At 40.2% G+C, this 14,011-nt stretch overlaps 1 protein-coding gene across 2 annotated transcripts in view; it reads left to right on the top strand.

Annotated features, from left to right (window-relative positions):
• RECK (reversion inducing cysteine rich protein with kazal motifs) overlaps positions 1–14,011 on the top strand; it is a 51,354-nt gene that overhangs the window by 2,133 nt on the left and 35,210 nt on the right. For both annotated transcript variants that reach the window (XM_054285045.1, XM_054285046.1), the window contains exons 2-4: positions 149–207; positions 4,173–4,247; positions 6,930–6,966. In XM_054285045.1, the coding sequence (XP_054141020.1) occupies positions 149–207; positions 4,173–4,247; positions 6,930–6,966 (171 nt within the window). The remainder of the gene's footprint in view (positions 1–148; positions 208–4,172; positions 4,248–6,929; positions 6,967–14,011) is intronic.

The raw sequence follows: 14,011 nt of genomic DNA, 5'->3' as shown, positions 1-14,011 counted from the left end.
GCCTTTTGGGGAGGAACATTTCCCATGGTCATCTGTGGGACAGAAAATTGTCCTGATAGAGCATCAAGTGTGTACTTGTGTTCAGAAGTGATGGTTAAGTATTTCAAATCTTTTAAATATCTTTTTCCCTCTCGCTGCTCTTCCATAGGCTTGTCTTGTTGTTACCATGCGAAGGACAATTTAATGTGCCGTGATGTCTGTGAACAGGTAAGCTTGTTTTAAATTTAACTCCAGCAGACTTGAAATTGTGTCTTTAGACAATGATGTAGCAACATTAAGTTTGTAAGGTAAAGATCCTCTGTCTGGAGGCTATGTGTGAATTGTGAGATGTAATGGTATCAAAATGAGAACTTGGAAATTTTAGAGCCATAGTCCTCTTTCCTTTTGTAGTGAAAAATGGGTTCTGCTGAAGTTGAGGAGAAATAGAAATACCAATCTGAGGCCACAGTTTGGTCAAGAAGTGATAAGCGCATTGGGAAATGAGAGGTCTGAAGGTATTTTACAGAATTTATGAATCTTATGTGTCTCCAAGTTATGGGGAGTTCAAACTGAAGAACAAGATGCTGGTATTATTCTTTCTTCCTTCAGGTTCTTGTTTGTCCACTAAGCATCTCATGATATATGGCTTTGTGAATGCAGCAAAAATCTGCTCACTTACTTTGTTCATAATGCTTTGTTTCATAATGTTTGTTCTGAATTCAAGCCTGAAAAGTATTTTTCCTTAACTTATGTTTAGATTTGTACCTGTGGATAGTAATTAATACAGCTTTGTGTGTGTGTTGTTACAGTTATTCATCTATGTAAGAATTTTACATCAGTAAAACTTACATCAACGTAGACGCAGTATTTATGTTAAAGTTGTGTGCTTAGATCATACCTGCCCTCTTTTCTTGTTTTCATTGCTTATTTTGGGGCTGTTTGAGTAATAAACCTGGTTATGATGAAACGTATATTTATCTCTGGTTGCACTATCAAAACTTTCACTTTAAATTGCACTTTTCCCTCCCTGATATATCTAGAGAATAGAACCAAATCTTCTTTCAGCTTTCATATTGTTAGGCCAAACAAGGAAAAGTCTTACAGTGTCTTTGCATAAGATCATCTCTCAATTTCTATAATAATTCTTGCAGCCCTTCCAGCATAATTTTCTCTCTTTTAATACAGGTAAGCAAAACTATACATGGCATTATTAAAAAAAAAGTGTGACACTCAGTCTTAAAAATTGTGTTCTAACTTGGATATAAGAGAAAGAGCTCCATTCCTGTATATTAAAAAAAAAAATGGTGAATTTAGTAGCTGCATTGATACGGCATTTGGAATCATCTGCCCATTTCTTTCTTGTGTTTCATTGGTTTGAAGTTTCCAGCTTATCATGTGAATTCCTGTTGGCTCTTCATGAAAGACCTCTAGCTTTTTACTGTCAAGTTCCATCCCAATTCTGCTCTACTGGTTCTAATTATTACATGGTTTTCTGTGGGTTTTGTAAGACACTCTGATCTGGCCTCATCTGGATCACCTCTCTCCACTCAGATAATCAGCATATCCAGAATCAAAAGTAGTGAGACGTCTGGGAAAAGTCTGAAGCAGGACTGGTGCCTCCCAAAGTATGCTCTAAGGATCTGGCTTAGCTACCTCACATCAGGCTAGTGGCATCATTTTCTGTGTGATCCTTTGATGCGGTGCAACTGAAGGAGCTGTCTGCTGTTATTTTACTGGTTTTCATCTTCTGTAACTTAACTATTTTGTGCAGCTGACAGGAGGAAGAAGTTTCATGCCTGTTTTTGGATATGCACTTGCAGGTTAGATTTGGGGCCTTAGAGCAGATGAGGAGGAATGATTTGTCGAGGAGCCATCTTGGCTTAACCAGCAGATTGTAAACAATACCACCAGGAGAAACACTCCCTTCTGCAGGGCAAGGAGGCACTCACCTGCACTGGAGACTTTCTGGCTAAGGTGATTTGGTTTTCAGGGACTCAGATCTAGGATGTTGCAGGAATCACAAGGTTTTTTTGACCCTCAGACTGTTACCCATTGTCTGCAAATCTGTATGGACACTGGCGATAGTATTGAGGGAGGCCTTGCCTGGGAGCCCAGGGACTGGGGTGGATCCAGGACACCCGGTGGAGTTGCCCTGGATCCTGCCAGTGAAGGAAGGAGGCTTGATTAAGGGTAAGGAATTCTACTAACCAGTAAATTGGCTACTGTGAGACTTTTGAAAAAGAGAATGTGGATTACAGGTTTGTTTGTCAACTAACATGGTTCAAACACCTAATTATTTTGCATTACTAATAAGTATTACTCTACTCTTAGCTTTAGTATCATCTCCTTTTCATGATTATTTGATTCGGCATGCCAGATACCATAGCAAGGAATTAGTGGGCCCCTCTTTTTTCAATAGACTTTTTTTCCCTAATCTTATTTCTGCTAAGTTTCATTGTGATAAGTTTCCTGGCAGCATTCATTGTGTACCATTCCAGAGGACTCTATCCATATCCTTCTCTAAGCATAAGGACTGTCTGTCCCTGCTCCCAAGTAAACACCTTAATGTTCCAAGAATCTGATTCAGATAAACAGAGAAGTTATGAACAACCTTTGGTGCAGAAAAGATACGGTATAGAGAGTGTAGAAGCAGAGAGATGTTTTATAAGAAGAATTTAGACCTTTTGCCAAGGCAAGTAAGGTTATATAGGAAAAGACAAAGCTCAGGTGGAATTGAGACTCATAGAGAAAGTCAAGGGCAACAAGACATTTTATGGCAGTAGTTAAAGGCTGAAGAAGGAAAAAAAATGTAAGGCTATTGCTGAAGGAGGCGTGTGATTTAATGTCAGTAAATCATTCCTGGCCAGCCTGGTTTGGTAATAAGGCTGGATTTCTGAATGAGGGGAAAGGCATGGATGTCATTTGCGTTGTCTGTAGCAAATTTTTAAACATTCATTCCCTCAATGTTTTTGTATCCATTTTAGGATCATATGGGTTTGAGGAATGGACAATTAGATGAGTAAAAAACAGGTTGTAAAACGAGGTTCAGAGATAAAGGTTAGTGGGTCCTACTTTGCTTGTAGGCTAATAAGAAATGGAGTACCAAAGGGGTCTGCCCTGGCACCTCTCCTGTTTAACATCCTTGTTAACAGCCTGGTCAAGGCGACTCTCATTGAGTTTTCAAGCCATGTGAAGCTCGAAGGAAGTGTTGATAATCTTAATGGTAGGACTGTCATCCTGAGGGACCTGGACTGATGGGAAGAATAAGCAGATGGACGCCATGGTCTAGTCTTGTAGTTTACCCTTCATTGAGCACAAGTCTAAAATAAATGATCTTCTGAGATCCCTTCCAGCCTGAATTATTTTATTATTCTATGACCTCAGAAGAGTCAAAATACTAATGCAGTTCTTTTTCTGCTCTTGTTTCTGAAACAAATGCTGTTGTTCTCTTGATTTTCTTTCAGTAAGTTTATCATGTTAGAATAGAACAAATTTAGACTAGAACTGTATTGTACTTTTGCTTCTGAAATTCATCTGTTTCAGTTATGTCATTTCCAGTTTCTTATCACACATTAATAGGTCTGTTTCCATTCTTCTTGTTTTTATAAATTAAAACAGTTTCTTGTTTTAATTTATAAATAAAACTTTATTAGGCTGCTGAAGGAACAGCATCCTCAGTCTACCAAGCTTCTCGGGTTTCACCTGTGGGTACTATGCATTCCCCTGTTAGTTTTGATTGTCTCTTTAACTAGTCTTGGTTTTGTTCTACCTTTTTCTACAGAAATTATGTTTCAGGGGGGTTTTGAAGTTTAATTGCTTGAGGTCATGTATCATGTAGCAGAAGATTAATTAAGAAAATAGAGTTGTATAGTATTTTGATACGTGCAGCAGAAATCCTCTCGTTAACGTTGCCCTTCCACATTCAGTAGAAACTTTTTGATTGAAATGTTTGTGGAGGAAATTCTCATTCTCTTCTAAATAGAAAATATTGTATCTCTATAAAAAGTAAAACATATTTGAAAAACTACAAATATATAAAAAGAAATCTTAAATTTGAATTCTGTTCATACTAACTGTTAGGCAAAGTTGTCAAAGAGTAGATATTAGAGAAACTAAAAACAGTGAAATAAATTGAAAAAAGTATTTGATGTGCAGAACATTCACTGTTTTAAGGTGTGTTTTGTTTCTAACAGATTTTGTCTTCTAAGAGTGACTCCCGTTTGAAGCACTTACTGCAGCGAGCACCTGAGTATTGTCCAGAATCAATGGTAAGGCTTCTTAGAAAAGCTCTTCATATGAGATTCGAACCTCAAAGTAGGATTTTTTTCTAAAGCCATCATAAATTACTTTACTTGCAGTAAGGTAGCATGCATAAGCTATAAAATGCAATGAAAATCTTATCTGTGTTGTAAAAACTTGTGTGATTGTCACTTGGATGTTAATGGTAGTGACTTAAATTAGATCATACGTTCCAACATGTGTAAGGCACAAAGCCATGAGGTCTTGGGCAGACACAAGAAGGCCCTGATAGCTGCACCAAATTGTTAATGGCCTCACCTGAGAAACTGAATATCTTGGTTTAGAGCAAATTTGGGAGAGAATCTCCAAAGGGGCTTCAGTAGGAAAGCAGATCTAATCGGCCCTTCTCTCTAACTGGTCTGGGAGAAAATACTTCTTTGGAGAAAAGTGGAAAAAAACTGTTTATTATACAACAAAACCTAAGCAATAGTACACAATAAAACTCTTTGCTGCTCCAAAAACTTCGTCCCCGGGTTGCAGCTTAGCTCACTCAGTCTCTGATCAGTCCCTCTGGTGCTGGCAATGTCGCAGGCCAGGCCTGGCCCGGGTGGGCCACAGGTGCAGCTGTCAGTGCTCTGGTGGGTGTTCAGTCCAGAGCAGGTTTCCAGAGGTCTAAAGAAAAAGGAAAAAAACACAGTCCAGGGAACTTCTTTGCTTCTGCTAGCTAAAACTAACAAAAAGCCAAGGAGAGCTCTGTCTTGCTGTCTGTCCATCCGCAGACAACACAGTCAGGAGCAGGAATGTGGAGGAGTGAGAGTAGTGTCTGGAAAAAAATAAGCTGTGCACTTCTCTCCCTCCTTCACTCTCTGCAACAAGTCTTAAAGGTGCAATGCTTATTATTCAGCATAACAGAACGAGACAATTGGGGATAAAAGCATCATATCGTCAACTCAGGACACTGAAGTAATGCTTTTATTGGATAAGTAAGATTACGGTTTCCTGAAAGTTCTGTCGTGTCAGTAACGTTCTTTAGTTTAACTAAAAAAAAGAGTGTAACCCACTTCCTCTTCTAAGGATGATCTAATCAGGGAATAGATAAGTGTGGTCATTCAGATTGTAAATTTTAGAGTCTTATCTCTTGGCATCCTTTTGCAGTCAGAAAAGCCTACTTTCTTCTGGTAATTTCTGTTACTTCTGAATAGTATCAATACTGTTTGCCGCAAACCTAAAACATGCTCAGCTCAAGTGAGCAATGAGTAAGAGTAGTAAATCTGGGAATAACATTTAATTAGCAATTTCACAAGACTGTGTTCGCTTATAGATCCTTTCCTTCTGTGTGTCAAAGTTTCTTCAGTTTTTTGTTTCTATGGGTCAATAGCTCTAAGGTCTCAGAAGGTTATAGATAGCTCCTAGTATGAGTAAAACCTGTTGTGAAAACCTGTTGAAGTGATGAGTAGCATTTGGTTTGATACTGGTTTTCTTTATCTTTCATTCCCTGATAAGACAAGTAGAATCTTATCTGTATAGTAGAGAAGTGCTTCTGATAAGACAGGATTGGAGATTATCTGAAAGGGGGAAAATGACTCAATGATTTTTATAACTCCCAATTATCTTTATAAGTGACGAGTCAGTTGTCCAATGTGGACCTTAAATTAATATCACTGAATGGGTAATATCTAGATACATGAAATAGTTAACCATTTAACTCAGTACTTTATTTGTTGCTCTCAGATATCTCTTCTCTTGTTGAACAGGTGTTCTGGTGCCATTTCACTAATGAACAGATGGGTCAGATGGTCAATATTGAGCACTGGTTACAGACATTGTGTTGTGTGTGTTCCTTCAAGGAATGTGATATTGCCTGGTACTAATTTAAAAAGTAACTGTCAACACAAGACGGTTTTTCTTTGAATCACAGATGCATTTAGGTTGGAAAAGACCCTAAAGATCATTGAGTCCAACCATTAACCTCCTCATGAAATAAAGGAAGTCAACTGAATCAAAGGGATGGAACTTGCAGAAGTAGCAGCTCTTTACCATCTTCATTTGATCTTGCTTTGGCTCTTGTCTAGGTAGAAAACCTCTACAGATACAGAGGAGGACAGTGTTAAATCATTAAATACAGATCAATTGCAACTTTGGAAAGTCATCAGTTCCTGTGATGAGAGATGGATGGGTGGATGGATGGATGGATGGATGGATGGATGGATGGATGGATGGATGGATGGATGGATGTGTCACTGTGTGACAATACAGTTTGCTGTATCAGGGTGATTGAAGCACTTTTTAAAATTTGTTTTCTGTTGATTATGTGTGTTTAGGGTATTTTTAAGCTGGTGGAAAGGAATGCTAGGACAGTAAGCTTCTCCACAGGTCTTAGTCCTAGACAAGTCTTGTTCTTTGTTGAAGTTGCAGTTTAGTTCTGTGAACATTGATGGAGAGAGTTGACTAGCTTGTGTATTTCAAATAACTACATTATGTTATGCACCTGCAGAAATGCTGCTTTCAGTATGTGCATAGCAGCCCTCTCATGGATGGAAGTGGTACTCGGCTTCTATCAGAGCACTTCTTTAAAATATATTTAAATATAAGAATTCTTCCAATCAGATATTTTAAAAAGTGAGAAAATGCTGAAATTGCTGTTTTGAGTCTGCTATAAACTCTCTTATTCTCTAGACTTGCTTTTGTTTAATTGCATTTTTACTTTTCAGAGAGAAGTGTGGGGTTGTATAAATTCTTCTTTGCCAGGTAAGAAATACCTTTTGACTATTGAATCATGTTGCTTTTTCACCCTCTGTGTGTTTTGATATTGTGTCTGCCACCTGCACTTATTGATTTCATGATAATTTAACTTCCATTATGTATCTAAACTGTGTGTTGTTAAGTTTCCTCTAGTATATAATGAGTTACCTATGCATTTTATTAATAGTTTTCTTCTCCTAGTTAAAAAATATTTAATATGTTTGTATAATTAAAAATGTTCTTCTGTGATAAATCAGGGAAATATCAGCATTTCTTTCTTTTTAAGATTTTTTTGGTTTTTTGATTTTGTGACACCCTAACCTGATCTACAAAGTTGATAATTATGACTTTACTCTAGATGCAGCATAATTTGAACAAAAATTGAGTAACACAGGGAGATAGTAAGAATTAGGCAAGCAATTTAAGTGCAGGGGCTCAGATTATGAACCAAACTGCTTGGTACACAGGTGGATTTAGAAAGTGTGACAGGTTGAAGCTGGCCAAATGCCAGTTCACCTATGAGAAATCATTTATTCATTTTCCTCTGCTGTAGTTAAGCAGAGGCATGGAAGAAAACTCATGGAGTGAGATAAGGATTAGGAGAAAACACTTTAGAGGCAAAGCAGGCACAAAACTTTAAGAGGTATAAAGAAAAAGAAATTATTAACAGAATTAAAGAGGATAATGAGAACTAAAATAAATGTTTAGAACACCTTTCCTCCCCGCTCCAGCCTTTTTTTCTTCCCACCGACAGTGCAGGGAGACAAAATATGGAAATTTTAGTCAGTTTGCCACTTTTTAAGATCTTTTTTCAGTTCACTTAGTGAAAGGAGTCTCTTCTGCTGTGCCATGGGGTCTTTTCTCTAGGAAGCAGTTCTCTGTGAACTTTTCCAATTGGAAATTTTCATGGCTAATAGTCCACCCAGAACCTGCTTGCAACGTAAAGTCCCTCCCACGGTTTGCAGTCTTCCCACAACTGCTTTTTGGGGCCCATTTAGTTTATGGAGTGCAGTTTTAAAGGATGAGCCATTCTAGAGTATAAAAGCAAGGTCGTCTTCCTTTACCTCTGGAGGCAAGGGCTCTCTCTCTCTCTCTGTTCAAGCCTCTCACCAGATCACAGCTTCTCAGCATCCACATGCTTCAGCTTGAGGGCCTTTTCCTCATGGGCTGAGAGTGGGTGCTGCATCCCCCCATGCATTTCATGAATCACAGGGAAACAGCTTCTTGTATTATAGTCCTCATCACAGCTGGCAGAAGAATCTCAGCTCAGACGCTCAGAGCACTTCCTCCTCTCCCTTTCTTTGTAGTGACCTTACTGCTGCCATGTCGTTCTCCTCACCTGTCTTCTTCTTTTCTTTTTTCCTCACTCAGAGAGAGTTGCTGTTCATAGGTTTGTTTGTTCTCAAGTTCTATCAATTTGAAAAGATTCTGTAGAGTTCTGCAGCGCTGAAAAGTTGATATTGTCCAGGCTTTGCATCGGGGAATTGCTTGCTGTGCTCTCACTGTTGGTCACACAGTCCAGGCCCCACAGGTGCTCGTGTCACCGGGGTGCCCCTGTGTCACCGGGATGCCCCGGCAGGACCCCAGCAGCCAGAACGGGCCCAGCCTGGCCCTGCCAGGTAGGGCCTCAGCCGCAGCACCGGCCATCCCTCCAAGGGCAGAAAGAGAGCTTCCCATGGTTTCTTCTTCTTTCTTAAATATGTTGTCATAGAGACATTACTGGCCTCTCTAACTGGCTTAGCAGTGTGCCAGTTCTCAGAGCCAGCCAGCCACTGGCTGTGCCTGGCATGGAGGAAGCTGCTAGCTGCTCCTCACAGACAATCATTTCTGTGGCTGACTCTTTCCCTCTTCACCAAAAGTCAATTAATGCTGATCCAGCATAGAAAGTTAAAGCATTAATCACAAGATAGGGCTGTAATGTTTAAAGGAGAGATCAAAAATAGATGAAATCAGGCTTAACTAGTCCATTGTATCATGTGTAATTTCTAAAAGACTTTGAAATTACAAAATTAAAATGCTTTGAAATTAAAATGCTATATTTGGAAAAGTGGGAGTGTGCGAAGAGGAGGCTGTAACAGTTTTACAGCATCTGCTCAGACTCCCCCTCTCCCTCCTGTCCCCCCACCAGGCCTTGGAGGCAAGCTGTTGATTCCAGTGCTTGTAAACAAACTTTCTGTCTTATTGGTTAGAAACCTATGTGCAGTTACCAGGCTTCTGTCCTGTTGGGAGTCACAGAGGCACAACAGGAAAGCTCCCACAGCAGGTGTGCTGTGAGGGACAGGTACAGGAAGATGAGAAGCAGAAGTTGCCCTTTATGTGAGAGTGTTGACTGGATTGCATGGAGCTCTGCTGGAAGGGCTGGTGAGCCAGCTGAGAACAGCCTGTGGGCACTGGAGTGCACTGTACAGAGAGCCCAACACAGGTGATGATGTCGGTGTCTGCTGCATACTGCCTCAGCAGGCTGAAGTGGCAAGTGAGGCCTTCTTTGTGCAGCTGGAAGAAATCTTGTGTTCATATGCCTGGTGTTTATGGGCAGCTTTAATCACCCTGGTATCTTCAGAAGAGAAGACACATGAGGGCACAGGCAGTGTACTTGGAAGAATCCCATGGGCCGTGGAACTGGAGAAAAGGAGGGTCCAAGAGAGCTGCTTGACTTTCAAGGATCACCTTATCCAAGCTCCACTTCATGCATGGTGGGATTAGAAATGCCAAAGCCTATCAGGAGTTGATTGTGTTGAATAATGTGCTTGGCAGCCAGAAAGCTTCTTGAGCTACATCAGCAGAAAAGGAAGACTGAGGAAAATGAGAGCCTGCTGCTGAATGAGGCCAGAAACCTGGTGACAAATGACACTAAATAGCCTGTGGTCTTCTTTGCCTCAGTCTTTACTGGTAAGATGAACCTGCAGGATTGCCAGGTCCCTGATCAGTCATAAACTCCAGTGCAAGGAATACTTGTGTTTGATGAAGGAGAATAGAGTTGGGTATTGGGAGGAGATAATGCGGACTTTGGAGAAGAAGGGAAGAAAGCAACTTCACTCCTGCCTCTAGAAAGGGTAGGGAGGACCTGAGGAATTCTAGGCTTGGACATTTTTACCTCAAACCCGGGAAGATAACAGAGCAGATCTTCCTGCAAACAATTCCCAGACACATCGAGAACAAAGACGTGATACTCTATAGTCAGCATGGATATGTGAAGGGTAAACAGTGCTTAACCAACCTGATGACCCTCTATGATGAGATGACTGCCTTTTTAGATGAGGGGAAAGCAGTGCATGTTATCTATCTCAGCTTCAGTAAGGATTTTGTCACTATTTTTCATGACTTGCTTGTAGTCAAACTGATGAAGTGTGTGTTGGATAAGTAAGCAGTGGAGGTGAAGTGAAAACTGGCCAAATTGCTGTGTCAGAAGGTTTGATCAGCGTCACAGAGGGAAGCTGTAGGCCCGTATCCTGAGGGTTGATGCTGGGTCTAGTCCTCTTTAACATCTTCATTGATGATGGGCCAGAGTTCACTGTCAGTGTATTCGCCAGTGATGCAAAAGTGAAAGGAGAGGTTGCTAGACCAGATGGTTGTGCTGCCATTCACAGGGATGTTGATTAACCAAAGGTATAGGCAGTCAGGAACCTCATGAAATTACAGAAAAGGAAATGCAAAGTCCTGCACCTGGCAAAGGCCCCATGCTCCACAGCACACAGGAGGCTTGGGCAGCTGAAAAGCAGCTTGGTGGAAAGGTACCTGGGAATCCTGGTGACCAGCAAGTGGAACGTGATCCAGCAATGTGCCCTTGTAACAAAGAAGACTAATGGCATCCAGACTGCATCAGTGTTGCCAGCAGATGAAGGGTGCTGATCCTTCCCCTCTACTCAGCATTGGTGAGACCACATCAGGGATACTGTGTCCAGTTCTGGGCATTTGGGACAAGGAAACGATGAACACACTAGAGCAAGTTCAGCAAAGGGCCACTGTAAAGTGACTAAGGAGCTGGAACGTATGAGGTCAGGCTGGGAGTTTGTGTTAGGCAAATACATGATGTGTTATGGCTCAGCAATCTATATGGTACAGATGAATAGGATGAATGATCATAACTGTGGGCTCCAGTCAAATGACCATGCACTGGAGGTATATTTTCATCTAGAAATGCACATAACTACCTTGACAACAAAATTAATTTACAAGTTACTGCATTAAGATTGAAGTTCAGTGTTTCTTGAGAGTGTGACATCAATTTATTCACAAACTTGTCTGCTGGTTGGGTATAACCTGGAGAGAGAGCCACTTGCCATGAAAACATTAACAACAGCTAAAAATTATTAGCCTTCTTAATTTGGTGTGTATTTGTAGCTCGTTTCATTCTTCTATCACCATTAAGTTTAGTTCCAGTATGTTTGAAACCACAGGCCCTGTATTGCAAAAACTGTGGATGCCTGATTACTTACTGGTGACTGCTCCTTGGTGACACTGCTTCTGAAGCTGTCCAGCTGTATTTACCATGTGTTTCTCCTGGATACAGCTAGTTATTGCAGCAGAAATTGCTGGAAATCTTTTTTCATATTGCACATGATGTTTCTTTGATGTTTTTTTAGATTGCTTATGCCTTACATTATCAGTCCTACTAATAAACATTCTACCAAACATTACTGTTCTGATTGAAAGGAATCCCCACACAGGAATTTATGCAGAAATGACTGATGTGTTATTTTATGCCTAAAGCAGAGTACAGTGAGTGGTTGATTTGGCAATTTACTGTACATATGTAGTGAAACCTAAATTCCAGATTCTTGAACACTGATTGCAAGCTACTGATGTGTGCAGTACAGCGATCTCTTTGACACTGTCAAAAAGGTGCTTAACCTTGCAAAAATGAATTCTGCACCCCAATTGTGGCAGTGAAAGGTGAGGTGTACTTGCAGTTGTTAGTGACCTTCACAGCTGCTTTGGACTAGTGTGAATTGGAAAGCTGAGGCAATGCTCTGAAGAGATGTCAAGAGGATTTCGAGTCCCCTTGAGGAAAGACCTATGGATCATTGGCCTGCAGAGGGTCTGAACCATTCAGATGGTCAAACTGACAGAATACAGGCTACAACCAGAAGCTGTAGTGCGCCTTTGCCCCTCTACTCCCTCTACTTGCTGAGCAATGCTGCTACCTTACTTGTGTCAGGCATTAAGCTTTTAATTTGTATTTTAGTAACTGTTATATGTATTTTAATTTCTACAGGGAATGTGTTAATTTTGCTTTGCGCAGATTTTGCTCCTCCTTTATAAATTTGCCATTAGCACATTTTCTTAATTTACTCATTGGAATGTCATGAAAGACAGATGCTGGCAAGACTTTGTATGCCACTTGTGTTTGTAAAGATGATCAAGTGTGTTTAAAAGGCAGTTTTCTTCATTATAAGTACCAGTTGGCCATTGTTTTCCATTAATTGCAATTATTTTTTATTACTTTTTCCAACACTTTTTTCCAAGTGTTTTCATAGCATTTAAATTTAAGATCTTACACCTAGCACTTTCACTTCCCCTTTTTAAAACTGGACATCCCATGTGGCTCTTCTAAATAGGCACTTCCACTGGGCTCAACAGCATTTTTTTAAATTAGGTTGTTGATACTTCTGCTTTTTGACTTCTACACAAAGAATATAATTTTTGTATGTAGTAAAGTACTGCTTTAGTTTTTTAAATATTCATAACAAAATTGAGTGGTTGATTTGAGTTAAATAATTCTACCTCCTGTCCTAAGATAAAGAATGTAACAAGTCCGTCACGGCTGCTGGGCAGCTGCATACATGAAACCTTCCCTTTATTTCTTTAAGGTTACATGAGAAATAGATATAAAAATGCATTCTTTTATTTTATTTCTGGTGTTTAGAAAACATTGGAAAATCTGTATTTATTATTAAATTAAGAGGATGAAACAACTTATGGCAACAATTTGCTTCTTACCGTATTTCTATGTAACCTTGTGGTAAGAAATTGTGATCATGCAAAGACTGAAATAAATGGTTTAAGGGAGACAGGGAGATGGGAAACTTCTATTGGCAATAGTTCTGGCTATGGAACCATGTTGCTGGGGAGATAAATGACAGAGGAAGTGTTGTGGATTAGCCCCAGCAGGCTGCTCATTACCACCCCAGTGTTTGCTCATTCTCCTATCAGTGGGAGAGAGGGGAGAATCAGAGGGCAGCAGTGAGAAAACCCATGGGTTGGGATAAAGGCAGTTTCCAATTTAACAATGGAAGGAAAAACAAGGAAAGGAGGAAAAAACCCAAACCCAAGAAAAACAAATGAAGCAAAAGAAAATAGTTGCTTACCACCAACCAACTGATACCCAGCCAGTCCCCAAGCAGGGGCGGCCCCTGCCATCCTCAAACCCCAGCTTTTATGGCTGAGCATGGTGCCATGTGGTATGGACTGTTAGCTGGAGTCAGCTGTCCTGGCAGTGTCCCCTCCCGACCTCTTGTGCATTGTCAGCTTATTTGTGAGTCCCTATGAAAAACAGAAAAGGCCAGGGTGCTGCCTGCATTTGCAGTAGCTAAAACATCCCGGTGTTATTGATGCTGTTTTAGTCAGAAGTCCAAAACATAGCCCCATGCCAGCTCAGCTGAAGAGATTTAACTCCATCCAGACCAGAAACACCACAGGAAGTTTGGAGAAGGAACACGGAATGCTTTCTGCATTGGCGAAGTTGGTAGAGATGTGCTATTGAAACAAACAGCAGGGTGTATCTGTAAGAGATGATGCTGTAATGAGATTTTTTTCCTGATATTTTTTGTTGGTTTATATTTCAGATTAGATAGGCTATCAAAATCTAACATTTCCATTGAACGTATAATGCAGTTTACATAAAGCGTCTTTATCCTCAGTGTGTGGAAGGTACTTCATTAATTGCTGGTTTCAACATTTATGAAAACACAGACTTGTGGTTTTTGGTCAAAGTTGGTTTGGAATTCCAATAAAATGTAATTTGTACATAGGCTTCTTGAATGAGAACAGGATTATCAAATCTGTAAAGTAGAGGGAAGGAAAATGATGGCATAGTTTCTCTTTCTACTCT

This window comes from Melozone crissalis, unplaced genomic scaffold (assembly GCF_028551555.1).
Source record: "Melozone crissalis strain CALT ecotype California unplaced genomic scaffold, PUWL_Pcris_2 ptg000042l_1, whole genome shotgun sequence".
Classification (NCBI taxonomy): domain Eukaryota; kingdom Metazoa; phylum Chordata; class Aves; order Passeriformes; family Passerellidae; genus Melozone; species Melozone crissalis.
This window is presented reverse-complemented; position numbering and strand designations above follow the sequence as displayed.